At 40.1% G+C, this 21,394-nt stretch overlaps 1 protein-coding gene across 1 annotated transcript in view; it reads right to left on the reverse strand.

Moving 5' to 3' along the window:
• Positions 1 to 2,000: 2,000 nt before the first annotated feature.
• Positions 2,001 to 21,394, reverse strand: part of LOC133030091 (uncharacterized) — a 36,061-nt gene continuing 16,667 nt past the window's right edge. Inside the window, exons 2-7 of the mRNA XM_061102305.1 lie at positions 4,493 to 4,734; positions 3,522 to 3,903; positions 3,260 to 3,387; positions 3,052 to 3,133; positions 2,330 to 2,901; positions 2,001 to 2,006 (exon numbers count right to left, since the gene is read on the reverse strand). Coding sequence (XP_060958288.1) covers positions 2,001 to 2,006; positions 2,330 to 2,901; positions 3,052 to 3,133; positions 3,260 to 3,387; positions 3,522 to 3,903; positions 4,493 to 4,734 — 1,412 coding nt within the window. The remainder of the gene's footprint in view (positions 2,007 to 2,329; positions 2,902 to 3,051; positions 3,134 to 3,259; positions 3,388 to 3,521; positions 3,904 to 4,492; positions 4,735 to 21,394) is intronic.

The raw sequence follows: 21,394 nt of genomic DNA on the forward strand, positions 1-21,394 counted from the left end.
ATTATTTAATAATTATTTATAGTTATTAAATAGTTAGAATTGGCATTTAAATTGTTGAATTAGAAAATTGGCGTTTTTGAAAAAATCAGATGTAGAAAAGATAAGACTGCAAAATTGCAAAAAGTGAGGCCCAAATCCACCTTGCATGGCCGGCCACTTTTGCAGGGTTTTCCCTATGATATTTTCATTATTTTAATGCCAAATAATTCAAACCTAACCCTTGTGGAATGCTATAAATAGATAGTGAAGGCTTCAGGAAAAATACACTTTTCTTCTGACACTTCTGATTCAGAAAAAACTGAGCCTTATCTCTCCCTATCTGGCTGACCACTCCCTCTCTTCTTTTCTTCCTTCAATTTCGAAATTCTTAGTGTATGAGTAGTGCCCACACACAGCAAGTGATACGTCAATCATAGTGAGGAAGATCGTGAAGAAAGACTTTCAGCAAGAAGGAGTTTCAGCATCAAAGATTCAGAGAAAGAGATCCAGGTTCAGATATTGATAATGCTCTGCTACAGAAAGGAATCAAGGGCTAGATATCTGAACGGAAGGAGTCATTATATTCCGCTGCACCCAATGTAAGGTTTCCTAGACTTTATATGTGTTTATTTCATCGTTTTAGAAAGTTAATATTTAGGGTGTTAATAAACATACTTGTGAGTAGATCTAAGATCCTGGTAAAATAAATTCCAACACAAAGTCCGTGGCCCTTTGCCATTTGGGGAATCGACCTGATCGGACAATTACCTAAAGGTAAAGGTGAGTGCAGCACGCAGTGGTAGTAGTTGACTACTTTACTAAGTGGACTGAAGTCGAACCACTCGCAACCATTACATCAAAAAAAGTTCAAGACTTTATTGCGAAGAACATCATATGTCGGTTCGGACTACCATACAAAATAATCTCAGACAATGGCAAACTGTTCGACAGCCAATCCTTCACTGATTTCTGTGCGAACCATGGTATCATCAAAAGTTTCTCCGCAGTGGCACATCCTCAAGAAAATGGTCGAGTTAAAGTAGTCAACAAAACCTTGAAGGATACACTAAAGAAGAAACTCGAAGATGACAAAGGACACTAACTAGAAGAACTTCCCGAAGTTCTATGGTCATACTGTACAACGAAAAAAATAGCAACCGGTCAGACACCATTTGCAATGGCGTACGGTTATGAAGCCATGCTGCCCGTCGAACTCGAGCCACCTTCCCACAGAAGATTGACGTACGATCAAGGTACCAATCACATACTCCTTCCATAATCACTTGATGAAATCGAAGAAAGACGAGCAACTGCAAACTTAAAGTTGATGGCCCGTCAACAAAAAGTAGCTCGGTATTTCAACAAACAAGTGAAAGCTCAAAAATTCTTCGTGGGAGATATAATCCTGAGAAGGGTATTCCTAAACACCAAAGACAGCACGGAAACTGTACTAGGACCTAATTGGGAAGGACAATATCAAGTGGTTGAAGACTCGACTCCGGAGCATACAAATTAGGTAAGTATGATGAAAAAATGCAACTCATTCTAGTACCACGGTACTGGAATGGAGAACATTTAAGAAAATACTACCAATAAAGTACCAGGTCGGGTGACCACTTTAAGTACTAAATGAACATTTGCTTTTAAGTGAATGACCTTCTGGGCGAACTACGCCCAAAGGTTTCGATAAAAGAAACAAAGTACTCAGATCGGGTGACCACTTTAAAGTACAGTTTCTTATGTCTGCAATTTGTTTTATTTCATATTAAGCTAAATGATCCGATTAGATCAAATAGCTCTGATGTAAGTTACTACGGTACCAAATACACTTTTTGATCAATAAATGAATAAAGATAGTATTTCAAAATTCAATTGAGTCAAAAAAATTAGCATGTTTATAATTTACCATACAATGCGTACAAAAGGTTTGGTCAAACCCAAAACACCGAACAGATAAGCAATATATTTGTAAAAGACAAGTGACCAAGAGTCATACGTCTGCTCAGTTACTTGGGGGGCACTTATACCTGTACAAAGCATTTGGTAAAAATAAAACAATCACAATTGCACGACAATTATAAATAGAGAATGAAATTCATTAAGGATAACAAAAGCACGTAATACTGGGATTAAAAGCTGCCCAGTCAGCCTGTTGTCCAAAAAATGAAAAATAATTCCAAGTTTAAAAGTCGCTTGGCTGGTCGTGATGTCTTACAAAAGGCCCTGAGGCCGAATAAGATATATAGATAAAAAAAAAGGAGATAAAAAGAAATGTTTAAACAGTTGGAGTCCCAGGCTCTTGGTTCGGTTCTTCTTGGCCAACTGGAGCAGGAGGATCTGTTGTTTGAACGGGAGGAGCATCAGCAGTCTGATCGGAGGTTGAAGTAGCCGCCTCGGTTCGGCCATAAGCCACTTGGGCCGCGCAGTACTCAAGGTACATGTCCTTAGCATCGCCCAAGTAGTCGAAGTTCGCCTGGGGATTGGCCTTCCAAAAATCAAAGAAGAGCTCGAGAACGGTTGTCTCCAAGGCATTGACCTTCTCCTTCAACTTGTCCACCTCGGTCGAAAGCTCCCCATCCTTGGAATCCTTTTCCTCCTTCATCCGATGAAGAACTTCTCGCAGAGAAGTCCTCTCATCTTGGAGACTGTTTACCTCAGTAGATAAGATCTCGATGGTCTCCTCAAAACGGTCGGCAACCTCAAGATCCTTAGTCAGCACAGTGATTTTCTTCTCAGCGGCAAACAGCTTCTTGTTGGCTTCGCCCAACTCCAACCGAATAGCTCCGGCTTCCGCTCTGGCTTCTTCAGCTTCCTTCTTGGCCAAGTCCGCCTCCGCCTTCAAGGTGTCGGACAAAGCCACGTTCTTGGAAGCAGCAGACTTAGCCCGCGAGTAAGTGTAGGCCAACTTCAGACCGGCCTGCACTGAGAAAAAACTTTAGCATATTGAGCTAAGTGTGGAAAACTTAATGGGAAGTATCAAAAAGGACTTACCCTGGTGAACTCCTTCAAAACTCCGCCCACCAACACATCCAAAGAAGAGTCATTGTCAGGACCAGCCAGTTGCTCACTGACCTGAAGAACCAGCCGGTTCACGCGCCAGCATTTCCTTGCCCTTTTTAGCCTCTGGAAGCACTGGCAAAGGTGGAGTTGGTGCCTGCACCCGTTGAGGATCATTCCTGACCAGTTCAGACCAAACGGCTGGTGGTCCAGACTCCTTGGACTAGGAAGCTTTGGGGGTAGAGGGGTTCGCAGCAGTCAGCTCCTCGGAAAGATCAATAACCTCCCCAGAAGGTCTCTTTTCCTTTGAAGAGGACCCCTCACCGCCCTTAGACTTCTTGGCCGGAGGAGAGGCGCTAGAGCTTCTGCCCATTCTCTTCCTCAGAGCGTCGATCATCTGCCGAGACATGTCTGCATAGAACAAAAATAGTATGGTTAGAAGAGAGCCATCACAAACACAAGGCATGAAAATCAAGAAGCTCAAGAACAAGAAAAAGTAAAATGCAAGGTGACCGCCCGCACAAGACTCAGAAGTCCATCATCACCTGACATCGATCTTATCTCAGACATGACAGCTTTCCTTTTTCCAAACACGGGAGGGGATGGCCGAGCAGGTGAAATGGGCTCCCTTATGCGAATGGCATGTTCAACAGGCTTGGGCGAGGCTGGGAGTTTCTTCTTCCACTTCAATGGAGTCACCTGCTCTTCCTCAGCTTCATCTTTAGGATTCAAAGGCTCCTGAGCATATTGCTTGTCCCTTGCACCTCCCTTCAACTTAGCCTCGCGCTTAAATTGAATGAGTTCATCCTCCTTATGAGCTGGTTCGATCCGGCCAGCACCAGATTTCCTGTTCTTCCCCGCCACGGACTTAGGAGTAAAGTCCTCATGATACAGCCCGTACCTCACAGGGTTATCATCGGAGGTCAACTAGATAATATTCCAGTCTTCCCGCGGCAACCGAGTAATTTTTTCAGCTCTATCCCTAAGAGCAAGAGTGAGGGGAGGACGGTGATATGTCGGAATCTGTTGAAACCGAGTCCGGATAATGCTCGCATCCTTCACCATGAAGTACTCATCAACAAAATTCCATATTTGCTGATGGCCTTGTCATCCGTGCCGGTCAACCACTTGAAGCCTGGTTGAGAGAAATAGAAGTACCCCAACCTGCCTTGTTTTGGGGTGGACTTCAAATCGAAGAACCAGGCAACTTCGTGAGGAGAAGGAGTACCCCACCCCTTGGAAGCGTAGAGGACGAAGAGGGCAGACAAATACTTAATGCCCTTAGGAGTGAACTGGGCCGTGCAGAGACCGAAGAAGTCTGCCACATCATTGAAGTAATTATGCAAGGGCATCAACGTTCCTTGCTGAACATGGGCTCCCGACCAGGTGTACATCCCCTTGTCAGGGTTCGTGGCACGATTATTGTGGGTGGGAATGTAGCACTCCAGCTCACCGAGGTATCTGCCCTAGTCAAGAGTTCGAAGGCGCGCCTCCGTATCTTGGACGGAGGACTTACCAACCTGGCGCCCAAGGCACCCTGCCTTTTATGAGGAACCTCCGCGGCGATCTCCTCACTAACGTAGTCCACGCCCTCAACCAGGATGTCTCCGTCAGCATCGACTAGCTCCCCAACCTCGTTGTACCCCAAGTAATTTGGGGGTTCAACCTCCTCCTCTTCCTCCGCCTCGGAGGGACTGCCAGGATGCACATCGTCCAGCTCCTCGATCTCTTGGACCTCAGCGTGTTGGCTTTTGCGCCCTAAATAAAATTCATTTCAATATAATCAGATTTACTTATTAATAAAGATCAGAAATAACATTTTATGTTGCATGGTTCACATGATTTATTTCATGATTATATGTATATAATGTATGAATTCTTTTTAAGTCCAAAACATATAAGTTTGTTAAAGATTATAGTGTTGTCAGCACAGTGGAATATAATCTTAATTATATGTTCAAAAGTTTATTCCCTGATTTGTCAGAACACTGGATTTAGACTGACATGGAATAATCAGCGATAGGTATTCTTACACCTTGGAAAAGTGTTATGTCCTTTCCAGGACATTGGCAAAGTTTACCAGTATCGGATGTATGGAATATACATCGGAAGGGACCAATATTGAACTTTGATTAGATATATTAAAATTTACCGTAATATCTATTCAAGTCAATATCACCTGTTGATCCTAGATCAAATGATCTTAATCCTTATATGGTTAGGTTCAATCTCAAGAGTGTTATCCGTGTTCTTTGATTTGTTAGTTAAGCCTACTTTTATGTCAGGGTGATACGTACATTTTGGGAACACGGTAGTGCAATTGTGTAACACCCTAACTAACATAGGCGTATTACGTGATTTTTAAACAGACTGTGTAGCTCGTTGCTAATCAACGAGGTTTCTGGAAAACGTGATTAATTAAAATTTTTGCTTTTTAATTAAACTTATAAAATAATATTACAAAAGACTCGGGATCCCGATTACAAAATCATTTACAAAAAGATTTAACTATTTATACAAAATATTGTCTCCTAGCGACTAGTTACAAAATCAGCCTCGCTGTCCCGATGATTGTACGCTCCAGGCCTAACCGCCCCGACATGTACAATCTTCACAAGCTCATTCACGGTCCATCAGCTTTAGCCTTGCCTTTACCTACACATAAACGTAGAACTGTGAGTCAACAGACTCAGTAAGAAAAGCATAATAATACTCATACATAAATCCCGGTCATGATCAGACGCCCATACCCCTGATCATAACCCTAACTACCGTGTCCAACACGATACTGAGTCAAGCTACTGCCGTGTCCAACATGGTACTGAGCCACTACTGCCATGTCCAACATGGTACTGAGTTCTGAACGTTCATAGGGACGGTACTATTGACACGTAACAGCCTGATCGGTCGAACCGGTCATACTCCAGCTGCTGGTCATACTCCAGCCTGTACCGACGTGTTACTATATCCACCTGATCGGTCGAATCGGTCATACTCCGACTGCTGGTCATACTCCAGCCTATACCGACGGGATACGTCAATAGTACGGAACCACCAACCAAGTGTCAGCCTGATCGGTCGAACCGGTCATACTAATGGTTCTTCACTTTCCGGTTGGAAGATCACCATCTTCCTTTTACAATCGATGCTCGCCGAATATTTAGATAGGAAATCCATTCCTAAAATAATGTCGAACTCTACTAAACTCATCTCTATCAGATCAGCACTTAACTCTCTACCATCTATCCTGATCGGCATAGACCTAATCCACCTATTGGAGATAACCAATTCTGCCGCCAGGTGATAGGGTTCCAAACCCTGATTCATATCTATCGTACGGTCTATCCAATTTACTAAAGACTCTGGCCGCCACATAAGAATGTGTAGCCCCAGAATCAAACAGCACTGAATATAGCGAGTTATTGATAGAAAGTTGACCTGTGACCACTGATGGGCTGGCATCTGCATCAGCCTGAGTGATGGCGAACACCCTGGCTGGAGTGGGTATCGCCGGAGCTCTCGATGCCTCTGAACGAAGCTGGGGACAGTCCCTCTTGAAGTGTCCGGGCATGCCACAGTGAAAGCATCCCTGACCTTTGCACTCACCCCGATGGTGCCTTTTGCAGCTAGGGCACTCGGGATAGGAGAAGCGGGTCTCAGTACCACCAGGACGACTCCCTCTGTTCTGGTTCCCCCGGAACCTCTTGTTCTGACTCGAGCCACCGGAAGCAGTGGGTGCTCTCTTCCTCTGATCAATGGCCGAACCACTACTCCCCCTGCTAAAGCCTGATGCAGGAGGGGTAGGAGCCCCGCCACTCGCCGGAGTACTAGCTGACTCCGACATACACCCAACTGCGCCCTCAGCTCGCAGTGCCTTCTCCACCATCTGAGCATAGGTGGTGCTGTCGTCCGTGGTAATCATCAAATCATGCTTGATCTTGGAATTCAACCCATCCAGGTACTTCTCTTTCTTGCTGAAGTCGGTTGGCACAATTCCCGAGGCTAACCTCGCCAACCGATCAAACTGAGTAGTATACTCAGTGACGCTCATATTCTCACGCTAGGTCAGGTGAGCGAACTCTTTCCTCTTGGCGCTTCTGACCGCCTCATTGTAGTACTTCGAGTTGAAGAGTTCCTGGAACCTTTCCCAGGTCATGGTGGTGACGTCATGGATCTGAGACACCATGTCCCACCAGGCCAGAGCGTCTTCCTGGAACTGAAAAGTGGCACACACCACTCTGTCATTACCGGTGACACCCATGAAGTTCAGGATCTTGGTAATCACCGTCAGCCACTGCTCGGCTTTCATTACGTCTGGACCTCCCAAGAAAACCGGAGGTGCTTGCTTCCGGAACCGCTCATACAGAGGTTCCAATCTATTGGCCGCCACCACTATCTCGGCCTGGGCAGCAGGGCAAGTGCCACTGGAACTACGGGCACTGGAACTGCAGGAGCACCCTACTGTCTCAACCTCTGAATCTCGAAGTCTTGTTCTTCTATCCGGGCTTGCATTTCTGCAAATCGAACCTCCCAGTTCTAGGCTCCTTGATCGGCTGGGGGAGCCTGGGCAGCCTGTGGCGGGTTCTCATCACCCCGACCACGAGCCCTGCCTCAGGGACCTCTGCCTCGGCCCCTAACAGGTGGGGGAAACTGAGCTCCCTGACCTTGATTCGACCCCACTGAGTTGCCCTGACTCCTGGTGGTCCGCCTGGCGTCCATCTAGTTAGAACCGCCTGCGAAACCAAGAGTTGGCATATCAGGTCGTATTCAAGGAGAGCTTACTAATGCCGCTTAATTTGGAAATTAAAAACGAAACATGCGCCTATTCTACTATCAGGCTACTAACATGCTTCCTAACAGGCTTTTCTTTTTCATAACTGAATAAAATAAACTACTAAAGCAATAAAGGCTTATTGAACCGTGAAACGAGCTAACTGCTGATGATGATTGTACATGTCGTGACGATCTTCGGAAGACAACCTGGCGGCTCTGATACCAAATTGTAACACCCTAACTAACATAGGCCTATTACGTGATTTTTAAACATACTGTGCAGCTCGTTGCTATACAACGAGGTTTATGGAAAACGTGATTAATTAAAATTTTTGCTTTTTAATTAAACTTATAAAATAATATTACAAAAGACTCGGGATCCCGATTACAAAATCATTTACAAAAAGATTTAACTGTTTATACAAAATAATGTCGCCTAGCGACTAGTTACAAAATCAGCCTCGCTGTCCCGATGATCGTACGCTCCAGGCCTAACCGCCCCGACATGTACAATCTTCACAAGCTCGTTCACGGTCCATCAGCTTTAGCCTTGCCTTTACCTACACATAAACGTAGAACTGTGAGTCAACAGACTCAGTAAGAAAAGCATAATAATACTCATACATAAATCTCGGTCATGATCAGACGCCCATACCGCTGATCATAACCCTAACTGCCGTGTCCAACACGATACTGAGTCCCGCTACTGCCGTGTCCAACACGGTACTGAGCCACTACTGCCATGTCTATTATGGTACTGAGTTCTGAACATTCATAGGGACGGTACTATTTACACGTAATAGCCTGATCGGTCGAACCGGTCATACTCCGGCTGCTGGTCATACTCCAGCCTGTACCGACGTGTTACTATATCCACCTGGTCGGTCGAACCGGTCATACTCCGGCTGCTGGTCATACTCCTGCCTGTACCGACGGGATATGTCAATAGTACGGAACCACCAACCAAGTGTCAGCCTGATCGGTCGAACCGGTCATACTCCGGCTGCTAGTCATACTCCAGCCTGTACCGACGTGACAGGGTTGGATGGTTCGAAGCGAACATACATAACTAATGTAATCTAACAGGCTTCCTACATGCACGCTAAACATGTAATCTACATATGCATACTTTTATACTAATCTTACCTGGATTCCGAATTCAGGTGTGCCGGTCAACCTGACTGGAACTTTAACTGCGCGGCGGATTACAGGCTCCTAAACCATAAAAATCACAACACTATAAGTGACACGCTAAATCACTTCCCGGGGACTTAAACTAGGAACTAAAAGTTTCCTTATCGATAAAAAGCATGGCAATACCCCCTAAAACATAAAAACGAGGAAAACTAGGGTCCCTGCATTTTCCCCAACCGGTAGACCGGTTGCCCAACCGGAATTCCGGTTCTGGGAAAATTCAGAACCCCATCCGAAATTCCGGATGCACAACCGGAATTCCGGTTCCTCGCAGGCAGCAAACTCAAATTTTTATATCTTGCACAAATCAACCCCAAATCACATGAAACCTTCCAGACCTGTTCTATACCTCCCCTAGAACATTTCTAAGGCATCAAAACTACCCAGATTGCACATAAATGAAAAACACCATTAGAGCTCAAGCTTTGAGTTCTAAACTCAAACTTGATCAAACCTAGCTAGCATGCAATCAAATCACTCTAAACTTACTTAAACAAGCTTAACTAAGCCTCTGAAAACAATTAAAAACATCAACAATATCACAGCAACAGAACATAGACATTTCTCTTTGAAAACCATATTTTTGAGCTAAAAAATCAAAACTTTGAACAACACAACTAGCATGCATCATAACCAGCTCTATTCTACTCAATTGAACAAGATTAAACCTCAGAAATTAAATCACAAACACAGCAGCAACAACACCTCAAGTAAGCATGCATTTACTCATATATTCACCATTTTTATTCAAGAAAATAAAGGGAGAAAGTTAGAAATCACCTACCACAATCAAGAGCTCACAAATTTAGGTTCAATCTAGCTTGAAAATCAAAGAAAATCCCAGCCCTTGAACCCCAAGCAACCAGCCGAAAAGAGAGAGGGAAAAGAGAGAGTTTTTCTATTTTTTTCTAACTTTGTGATTCTTTGTAAAATGAAAATGAAAACATGCAACCCCTTACTCTTTGATTCAGCCAACATTAATAAAATAAACATTTACTTTCCATTTAATAAACTCACTAAAAGACAAAACATCATTGGGGCAAAAAGACCATTTTGCCCCTCCACACTAAAACCACATAATTAACACTAAAGGGTATTTTTGGGAAATTCTAAATTCCCGGCAATTCCTGACATTCCCAATGTCTAATAACCCGTCCCAAACTACTAGCATACTAAGTTGTGATTTCTACTGAGCCAAACGTCGGGTTCCAAAATACCGGGCACCGGAAATGCAAAATATGAAAACTACTGAATGACATAGCAATGCATTTCTTAATTCAACAAATAACAGTATAATAAATTATTTAAATAGCTATAAATAATTTTCATAATCAATCATAATTAACTGCTAATCTCTAAATTAAACTAAGCGGGCTTTACAAATTGAGTGGGAGCACTAACATAAATATGGAATCTATAGCTTCTATCTGGCGAATAGAAAGTAAAGGATGATTTCCTTCGAGCTTAACCAAACGAAAATAAATTGTGGACATCTCATTTCACTTAGCTGAAATATCATTTATACAGGGTTAAGTGTTTTAAGGATAAAATACATTGTAGGCTGTTACGGTAATTTAATCCCTTTACAATGTAAATCATCTATATAAAGGATCATTGATCATATTAGGGTTATAAGAATGGATAACTAATGACGTGTCTATATCATGGAACATATAGAGCGTTCTATATGACTGAGAGTGCAATTCCAAGCTCTAAGAGTGGATTCAATGAGGAATTTACTTGGTAAATTCGGTTCGACTTATTGGAAGCTCGGTTATATAGACCTATGGTCCCCATACTAGTTGAGACCATACTGCTTGTAAGACTCAGTTAATTGATTTTAATTAATCAATTATAATTCTAAAAGTTAGACTATGTCTACTTTATGAATTTTCACTACGCAAGGGCGAATGGTAAAGAAAAGAGATTCTAGGTTTATTTATTGATTAAGACTTTATATGTCTAAATTAATAAATATATTAAATGACAATATTATTTAATAATTATTTTCAAGTTATTAAATAATTAGAATTGGCATTTAAAAGGTTAAATTGGAAAATTGGCATTTTTGAGAAAAGGAGAATGGAAAATAACAAAATGGGAAAGTTGCAAAGTGAGGCCCAATTCCTTTGTATGGCCGGCCACATGCACTAGGATTTACCATTTGTAATTTCTATTATTTTAATGCCATACAATTCTAACCTAAACCTAGAGGGTTTTCTATAAATAGAAAGTGTTGGCTTGAGAAAACTAACACACACAACTTTGCACATTGTTTCCTTCAGAAAAGGCCACACGCCACCTTCTCTCTTTTCTTCTCTCTAAATTTCGAAATTCCTTGAGTGATGAGTAGTGCCCACACACATCAAGTGGTATCTCAATCATAGTATGTAAGACTATGGAAAATCTGCATCAAAGGAGGAGAAAAGAAGATTCAGATTCAGATCTTGATTATGCTCTGCTACAGAAAAGAATCAAGGGCTAGAGATATGAATGGAAGGAGTCATATTATTCCGCTGCACCCACTGTAAGGTTTTCTAAACTTTATATGTGTTTATTTTCATTGTTTTAGAATTCATATTAGGATGATAATAAAATATACTTGGTAGTAAATCTAGATCCTGGTAAAATAATTTCCAACAACTGGCACCAGAGCCATGGTAATGATTTACTTTCATGTAATATGAATTAAAACGATGATTTATATATTTTTGTGCTGATTTAGATGGTTTCATGTGGTTTATGTGTTAGTTTATGAATGTATATGGTGTACAGTACCTTTTTCCATGAAAAATATTTTTTTTGATTTTCTAAAATATTTTATTTGGATTCCTTGTGAAAAAGTAAGCAATTTTGTTATTTACGGAACTGGATTCCGATAAAAATTGAAAAAGTTATGAATTTTGGAAAATCAGGATTAAAGGTTGTCGAGTGGGTGCATCGTTGTGCACCAGGCACTCGGACAACCCAGGATGCCCGCGCGTGAGCCTCGCCCAGCACCCTGCTGATCCGCCCATGACGACCCTGCATTCGCCGAGTTTTGCCCCACATCCCACCCTGCATCGTCCCTATACGCGCGCGTAAGGCCCTACATGCAGCCTATTTTGGGCTGCTTGTGCAGCCTTGCTGCGAGCAGTCCTAAAATTGCGATTTTTTGGGATTTTTTCCCAAAAATCCCATTTTTCATGGGATTCTTTCCCAAAATTCATTTTTCCTTTTTTAAATATTTCTAAATTGAAATATTTCCAATTTTAAAATATTTTCAATTTGGAATTTTTCCAATTTTAAATATTTCTTTTTTGGAATATTTCCAATTTTAAATATTTCCTATTATGGTCAGATTTAAAAATTTATTAACTTCTTTAATATTTATTTGTTATTTAATTATAAGATTAGATATTTTGATATTTAATATATTTTAAATTTAGAGATAACTTTGTCTTTTTATTTAAAATATTATATTAAAATTATCTTATATGACAAATTAAATAATTAATAAATTTGAAATTAACATAGATGTTTTTATAAATATACTTACCATAATATTTTCAAATTCAAAATTTGTTATTTTGTTGAATATTTAATTATTTATAAATTATAAGTTTAAAAATCATATTTTTCCTATATATATCATTTTTTTATTGGAAATTTATAAATCATATCTTAAATATTTAAATAACATAGATATTTTTGTAGAGATTTGAATATTGCTTAATTTGAGATATTTTGACATATAATTATGGTAATTATTATTCATTTATTATTTTATTCATAAAATAATAATTATCTAACCAAATCTATTTTAAAATTGGTTTATTTTATTAAATTATAAGATCTGAAAGTGATGTTGAAGATTCTTTCATTTCAAATCATTGATCTTATTAGATATTTAATTTAATTTGATTCAAATAAACCCAGATATTTTAAAATTAGTTTCCTTTATTTGGTTAGTTTAAGAATAATAATTTAATTATATTAATATCTTATTTCACATCTGTTACATGGACAATGTTTGTTTATTAATATTGTTTATTCAATTTTTTTAACAAACCTATTATTTATCTGATCTAAATTGTTATGATTAACTTGTTGACAGATCCAATGATCTGATTTTAATCATAGTGCAATTGTCAATAGATCTTATAAATAATTTGTAACAGATAAATTTTGTACTTCTTTCATCTGTGTAAACCTAGTAACATGATAGGGCCCATCCAAATTATTTGACCTGTGTGAGCCTATATGTTTGCTATTGGGCTTCGATGCATATAGGAAGCTCATTTATGTTTTTACTAAGTAAATGGACTAGGTTGCTAAAATAAATTTTGACATAAGTAAATTTATTTAGGCCCAATTAGATTTGGGCTTATTCAATGAATAACAATTGTTTATTTTAAGGTTAAATTCCTCTCTTTTGGGCCTTGTGTGAGAGTTGGGGGCCAATAGAAGTGGGTACGACATACTGAACCCAGCTCCCCCTCACATGAACTACCCCAATTGTGAAGGCCCATTTGCCTTATTTAAATAATTGTATTAGGTTAATTATATTAGTCTAACCTAATTAAAATTGAATTAGCAACATAATTAACTTTTAAAATATATGAAATTTATTTTTCACTTTAATATTTTAAAGTTAATTTTAGAAAAACACTTAGTTAATGATATATATTCTAGATAGTTATTTGTATACTAGTTATTATTTCTAATATTAAATAGGAAAATATCATTGATTTTGAAATTAAATGTTTAATAATTAATTTTGGCACAATCTAAGTTTAGTATATTTTCCTAGTTTTAAACTAGAATTAATAATTAAGTTTCCTCTATACTTAATTAGTTATTTCTTGAATTTAATACATTTAATTAAATTGAAAATTTCAACATCTAAGTTGATTTTCATCATGATACTTAAATATTGTTATTTTCATGTAATTTAATTAAAGTGGAAAATTATTTTAAGTTTGGAACTTTTATTCAGAATAACTTAAGTTTGAATAATTTTCAAAATATATTTTATTTTATTTTATTAATCATTTCCCAAAATTTCGAAATTACATTTCTTTAATATAGAAATTTCGAATTTTATTTGAAAAATAGATTAAAGTTGAAAACTATTTATTTAATTTTGGACCAACTTAAATCAATGATTTTTCATTTAATGATTAAGTAAAATAAATGAACTAAAATATATTATAATTAGAAATTGAATTAATTAGTGTATGAAAGTCTAGATAGATATTATCTGTTTTGCTTGAAGTATTTTTCTAGTGTATTTAATTAAATAAAAAATTAATATTTAAATTGATTTTCTAATCATGATACTTAAATATTTGAAATTTTTCTTAGATATTTAATTAAATAGGAAAATTATATTTTTTGTTGAAAATTAATTTTTATTAATTTTGAGCCAACATAAAATTAGAGTAACTTTCCATGAATTATTTTATTTATTTTAAAGCATTTTCGAAAGTAGTATTCTTGTACACTTCATTTTTTTGAAATGCAATATATATTTATAGAAAATTAAATTTGAGTTGTAAATTAATTTAAATTAATTTTGAAACAACTTAAATTGAATAATTTTTTAAATATTTACGGAAATTATTACTAAGATGGAAATAATTAACGTTATTTTCCTATCGATCTAAGTATAATTTATAAATATTAAATTAAAATTTATATTTGGAATTTTTCATTCTAAATTGGAAATTTTAATTAAATAAATATATATTTTAAAATAAATTGATTAAAATAAATATTAGGAGAAAATACAACCTTCATTAAATAATGAGCTTTATTATTATAAGGATATTCGATCTCCATTGTTGGTTTTACATAGCTATTGTTTTAGTGAGTAATCCTCCCTAATGGAGGAACGTTCATTAGCAAATTAGCACTGTTTAATCTCGAAAGATAAGTAATCTCGTAAGTTTTTTATATAGTTTTGATCACCCTAATGGTGGCGACTGTATAAGACTTGCAAGAATATGAAACAATGGTGGAAGCTCATACGATAGAATCGCCTTGACTCTCGCCTAAACGGGACAACGCGGATTCACATCTTGATCGAATAAATGTGTAAAGCCCGCTTAGTTAATTTGGAAATTAGCAGTTGTTTATGATTATTTATGAAATTATTTATAGCTATTTAAATAATTTATTATACTGTTATTTATTGAATTCAGAAATGCATTGCTATGTCATTCAGTAGTTTTCATATTTTGCATTTCCGGTGCCCGGTATTTTGGAACTCGGCGTTTGGCTCAGTAGAAATCACAACTTAGTATGTTAGTAGTTTGGGACGGTTTATTAGACATTGGGAATGTCGGGAATGGCCGGGAATTTAGAATTTCCCAAAATACCCCCCTTTAGTGTTAGTTATGCTATTTTAGTGAGAAGGGGCAAAATGGTCATTTTGCCCCATTGTTATTTTGTCCTTTTGTGGACTTTATGTTGTGAAAATATGTGATTATGTGGGTTTATTATTTATTGTGTTGGCTGAAATGAGTTAATAAAACCATTATTTTATCCACTTTTTCAAAAAATAAGAAATTGAAAAAAAGAAGCATATCTCTCTCTCTTCAAACTCTCTCTCTCGTTTTTCCCTTAAGAACCCAGCTAGGGTTGGTGAATTTGCTGCTTCATCTTTGGATTTCAATCAAATTCTTTGTGATCTTTAATCTAGGTAAGGTCCTTAGCTCTTTCCTTCTTATTTTCTTGAATTGTAAGAAAAGAAATCATGCATGTAATGGAGTTTAGTTGCTGTTGTGGCTGTGGTTGTTTGTTGTTGATCTCTGAAGTTAGAATATGATTTAGAATGTTGATTCAAGCATGATTGTGTTGATGATTTGTTGGTTTTATCAAGCTATGAAATTTTACTCAAAACTATGTTTTTTCAAAGAAATTGATGAATCAGTTGCTGCTCTTATTGTTGTTGCTTGTTGTTGTCTTCTGAGATTATTTTATGCATATCTAGGAAGATTTGAGTTGGTTTGGATGCTTGTTTGTTAGATTTAACCAAGTTTGAGTTTTGAACTCAAAGCTTGGAGCTTTAATGGTGGATTTTGATATTGTGCATGAAGCTTTGTTTTATCACTTGGAAAATGTTTATTAGGGTCTAATTAGCAGGTCTGGAATGTTTGGTTGAGTTTGGAATCGTTTTGGTTGGTGAAATGATTTTTGTGGTTTTTCTTGGTAAAACCGGCTAACCGGTTTTACACTGCGTGTAAAACCGGTTACCCGGATTTTGCAGTAGGGTGAGAAACCGGTTTTTCTCAACTTTCCGTTTTGTGCTAGTTTCGGGTTTTCAGACAGTTTGTTCTCTGCTAGTTTGGGGGTATTTTAGTATTAAGTTGCAGTGAGTTAAGTTTGGTTTTAAAACCTTTGTCCCCGTTGTGATTTAGCGTGTCACTTATCGGTGTTGTGATTTTTACGGTTTAGGAGCCTGTAATCCGCCGCTCAGCTAAGTTCCACTCAGGTTGACCGGCACACCTGAATTCGGAATCCAGGTAAGATTAGTATAACAGTATGCATATGTAGATTACATGTTTAGCGTGCATGTAGGAAGCCTATTAGATTACATTAGATATGTATGTTGGCTTCGAACCATCCAACCCTGTCACGTCGGTACAGGCTGGAGTATGACCAGCAGCCGGAGTATGACCGGTTCGACCGATCAGGCTGACACTTGGTTGGTGGTTCCGTACTATTGACGTATCCCGGCCAAGATGACAGCCGGAGTATGACCAGCAGCCGGAGTATGACCGGTTCGACCGATCAGGAGGATATAGTAACACGTCGGTACAGGCTGGAGTATGACCAGCAGCCGGAGTATGACCGGTTCGACCGATCAGGCTGTTACGTGTCAATAGTACCGTCCCTATGAACGTTCAGAACTCAGTACCATGTTGGACATGGCAGTAGTGGCTCAGTACCATGTTGGACATGGCAGTAGCGGGACTCAGTATCGTGTTGGACACGGCAGTTAGTATTATGTATGAGTATTATTATGCTTTTCTTACTGAGTCTGTCGACTCACAGATCTACGTTTATGTGTAGGTAAAGGCAAGGCTATAGCTGATGGACCGTGAGCGAGCTTATGAGATTGTACATGTCGGGGCGGTTAGGCCTGGAGCGTACGATCATCGGGACAGCGAGGCTGATTTTTGTAACTGGTCGTTAGACGACATTTATTTTGTGTATCAGTTAAACAGTTAAGTCTTTTTGTAAATGATTTTATAATCGGGATCCCGAGTCTTTTGTAATATTGTTTTGTAAGTTTAATTAAAAAGCAAAATTTTAATTAATCACGTTTTTCCATAAACCTCGTTGATTAGCAACGAGCTGCACAGCATGTTTAAAAATCACGTAATACGCCTATGTTAGTTAGGGTGTTACAATTTGGTATCAGAGCCGCCAGGTTGTCTTCCGAAGATCGTCACGACATGTACAATCATCATCAGCAGTTAGCTCGTTTCACGGTTCAGTAAGCCTTTATTGCTCTAGTAGTTTATTTTATTCAGTTATGAAAAAAGAAAAGCCTGTTAGGAAGCATGTTAGTAGCCTGATAGTAGAATAGGCACATGTTTCGTTTTTAATTTCCAAATTAAGCGGCATTAGTAAGCTCTCGATGATCGTGACCTGAAGTGCCAACTCGGGATTTCGAGGCGGTTCAGACTAGATGGACGCCAGACGAAATATTAGGAGTCAGGGCATCTCAGTCGGGTCAGATCAAGGTCGAGGAGCTCAGTTCCCCTCAAGTGTTTTGGGCCGAGGTAGAGGTCCCAGGGGCAGGGTTCGCGGTTGGAGTGATGTTAACTCGCCGCAGGCTGCCCAAGTCAATCAGGAAGCCCAGAATTGGGAAGTTAGGTTTGCTGAAATGCAAGCCCGGATGGAAGAGCAAGATCTCGAGATTCAGAGGTTGAGACAGCAGGGTGCTCTTGCAGTTCCAGTGCCCGTAGTTCCAGTGGCACCTGCCCCTGCTGCCCAGGCCGAGATAGTGGTGGCGGCCCATAGATTGGAACCTTTGTACGAGCGGTTCTGGAAGAAGCACCTCCAGTTTTCCTGGGAAGTCCGGACGTGATGAAAGCCGAGCAGTTGCTGACGGTGATTACCAAGATCCTGAACTTCATGGGTGTCACTGGTAATGACAGAGTGGTGTGTGCCACTTTCCAGTTTCAAGTAGACGCTCGGGTCTGGTGGGACATGGTGTCTCAGATCCATGACGTCATCTCTATGACCTGGGAAAGGTTTTAGGAACTCTTCAACGCTAAATGCTATAACGAGGCGGTCAGAAGCGCCAAGAGGAAAGAGTTCGCCCACCTGACCCAGCGAGAGAATATGAACACGACAGAATATATTACTCAGTTCAACCGGTTGGCGAGGTTAGCCTCGGGATTTGTGCCGACCGACTTCAGCAAGAGAGAGAAGTATCTTGACGGTTTAAATGCAAAGATCAAACATGATTTGATGGTTACTACCGACGACAAGACCACCTATGCTGTGATGGTGGAAGAGGCAGTGCAAGCTGAGGGCGCAGTTAGATGTATGCTGGAATCAGTTAGGACTCCGGAATGTGGCGGGGCTCCTACCCCTCCTGCGTCAGGTTTCAGCAGGGGACGTAGTGGTTCGGCCATGGACTGGAGGAGGAAATCATCCACTGCATCTGGTGGCTCGAGGCAGAACAAGAGGTTCCGAGGGAACCATAATCAAGACGGTCGTCAGGCTAGTGTTGAGACCCGTTATTCCTAATGGAGTGTCTCATTAGTAAGATGCATCCTCCGGGTGAGTGTTTAGGTCAAGAATGTCTTATGTGGCAGCCAAAGTCTTTAGAAAATTGGAAAGACTGTACGATAGATATGAATCAGGGTTTGGAACCCTATTACCTGGCGGAGAATTAGTTATCTCTAATAGGTGGATCAGGTCTATGCCGATCAGGATAGATAGTAGAGAGTTAAGTGCTGATCTGATAGAGATGAGTTTAGTCGAATTCGATATTATTTTAGGAATGGATTTCCTATCTAAATATTCGGTGAGCATTGATTGTAAAAGGAAGATGGTGGTCTTCCAACCGGAAAGTGAAGAACCATTTGTGTTTGTTGGTTCAGTTCAGGGATCTCGGATCCCGGTGATCCCGGCTATGTCAGCTAGAGAATGGTTGCACGGCGGTTTCTTAGGGTCTCTGGCCGTGGTGGTGGACACCACTCGGCCAGATACCATTCGGCCAGAGGACATCAAGGTGGTTCGGGAATTTTTGGATGTTTTTTCCCGAAGAACTTCCAGGGTTACCACCTCAGCGAGAGATTGACTTTGTGATAGACTTGGCACCAGGGGTGGAACCGGTTTCCAAAGCCCCGTAGAGGATGGCTCCAGCTGAACTTAAGGAATTAAAGGTTCAGCTCCAAGGGTTGCTTGACATAGGGTTCATTCGGCCCAGTGTATCACCCTGGGGAGCCCCGGTTTTGTTCGTCAAGAAGAAGGATGGATCTATGAGGATGTGCATCGACTACAGGGAGTTGAACAAGCCGACGGTGAAGAATAAATATCCATTACCTAGGATCGATGACTTGTTTGATCAGCTTCAGGGGAAGACGGTCTTTTCTAAGATTGATCTCCGTTCGGGTTATCATCAGTTGAGAATCCGAGAGGAGGACATTCCGAAGACGGCTTTTCGCACTAGGTATGGACATTACGAATTTCTGGTTATGTCATTCGGACTAACCAATGCTCCTGCAGCATTCATGGACCTGATGAATAGAGTATTCAAGGATTTCCTCGATATCTGTGTGATTGTGTTTATCGACGACATCCTCGTGTACTCTCAATCAGAAGAGGAGCATGAGTTACATCTTCAGATGGTACTGCAACGACTTCGAGAACATAAGCTTTACGCCAAGTTCAAGAAATGTGAGTTCTGGTTGTCTCAGGTGTCCTTCCTAGGGCACATTGTGAGTAAAGATGGGATTAAGGTGGATCCCGGGAAGATTGAATCCGTCAGGGATTGGCCGAGACCGAAGACAGTGACAGAGATCAGAAGCTTCTTGGGATTAGCTGGGTACTACCGTAGGTTCGTGGAGGGGTTCTCCAAAATTTCAATGCCCCTAACCGAGCTTACAAAGAAGAATCAGCGGTTTATCTGGTCAGATAAATGCGAAGCTAGTTTTCAGGAGCTGAAACAGAGGTTAATTACTGCTCCAGTACTAGCTTTGCCTTCGGACAAGGAAAAGTTCGTAGTCTATTGTGACGCATCCAAACAGGGTTTGGGGTGTGTATTGATGCAAGCCGATCGGGTCATCGCTTATGCCTCCCGTCAGTTAAAGGATTATGAACAGCGATACCCGACTCATGATTTAGAATTGGCCGCAGTGGTTTTTGCACTGAAGATTTGGCGGCATTATCTTTACGGGGAGAAGTGTGAGATCTATACCGACCATAAAAGTCTCAAGTATTTCTTTACTCAGAAAGATTTGAACATGAGACAAAGGCGTTGGTTGGAATTAGTGAAGGATTACGATTGCGAGATCCTCTATCATCCCGGAAAAGCCAATGTAGTGGCTGATGCCCTGAGCAGGAAGGGTCCCGGGCAAGTAGCTAGCATGATTCAGATCTCACCTCAGCTAGCAGAGGATATGATTAGATCCAGCATTGAGTTTGTAGTAGGTCAGCTTCACAACTTAACGCTGCAATCTGATCTGTTGGAAAGAATAAAAGTCGCTCAGATGACAGATCCGGAGTTAGTGAAGATCCGAGATGAGGGGTTGGCTGGTCAAGCCAAGGACTTTTCAGTGTCAGACAGAGGGATGCTTTTGTATAAAGCCAGGGTTTGTGTTCCGAACAGTGTGGAACTTAGAAATGAGATCTTTGAGGAGGCACATTCTACCCCGTATTCTCTACATCCCGGCACCACCAAGATGTACCAAGATTTGAAACCGTACTTCTGGTGGAGCGGTATGAAGAAGAATTTGGTAGAATTCGTATCGAGATGCCTCACTTGTCAGCAGATTAAGGCTGAACATCAGAGACCAGCAGGGTTATTACAGCCTCTAACCCTACCTGAATGGAAATGGGAGGATATTACGATGGATTTTGTGGTCGGGTTACCTAGGACCACGGGTTTATTTGATTCCATCTGGGTAGTGGTGGATCGATTTACGAAATCTGCCCATTTTCTGCCGATTAGAACAACATTTTCAGTGGATCAATTGGCAGAATTGTATGTCAGAGAAATAGTGAGACTTCACGGGGTACCGAAGTCTATAGTTTCGGACAGGGATCCGAAGTTCACCTCCAAATTTTGGCAGAGTTTGCAGCGAGCAATGGGCACAAAGCTGGAATTTAGTACAGCATTCCATCCTCAGACAGATGGTCAGTCCGAACGTACAATTCAGATATTGGAGGATATGTTGAGAGCCTGTGTTATGGACTTTGAAGGCTCATGGAATAAATATCTACC

Source organism: Cannabis sativa, chromosome 8, assembly GCF_029168945.1.
Source record: "Cannabis sativa cultivar Pink pepper isolate KNU-18-1 chromosome 8, ASM2916894v1, whole genome shotgun sequence".
NCBI lineage: Eukaryota > Viridiplantae > Streptophyta > Magnoliopsida > Rosales > Cannabaceae > Cannabis > Cannabis sativa.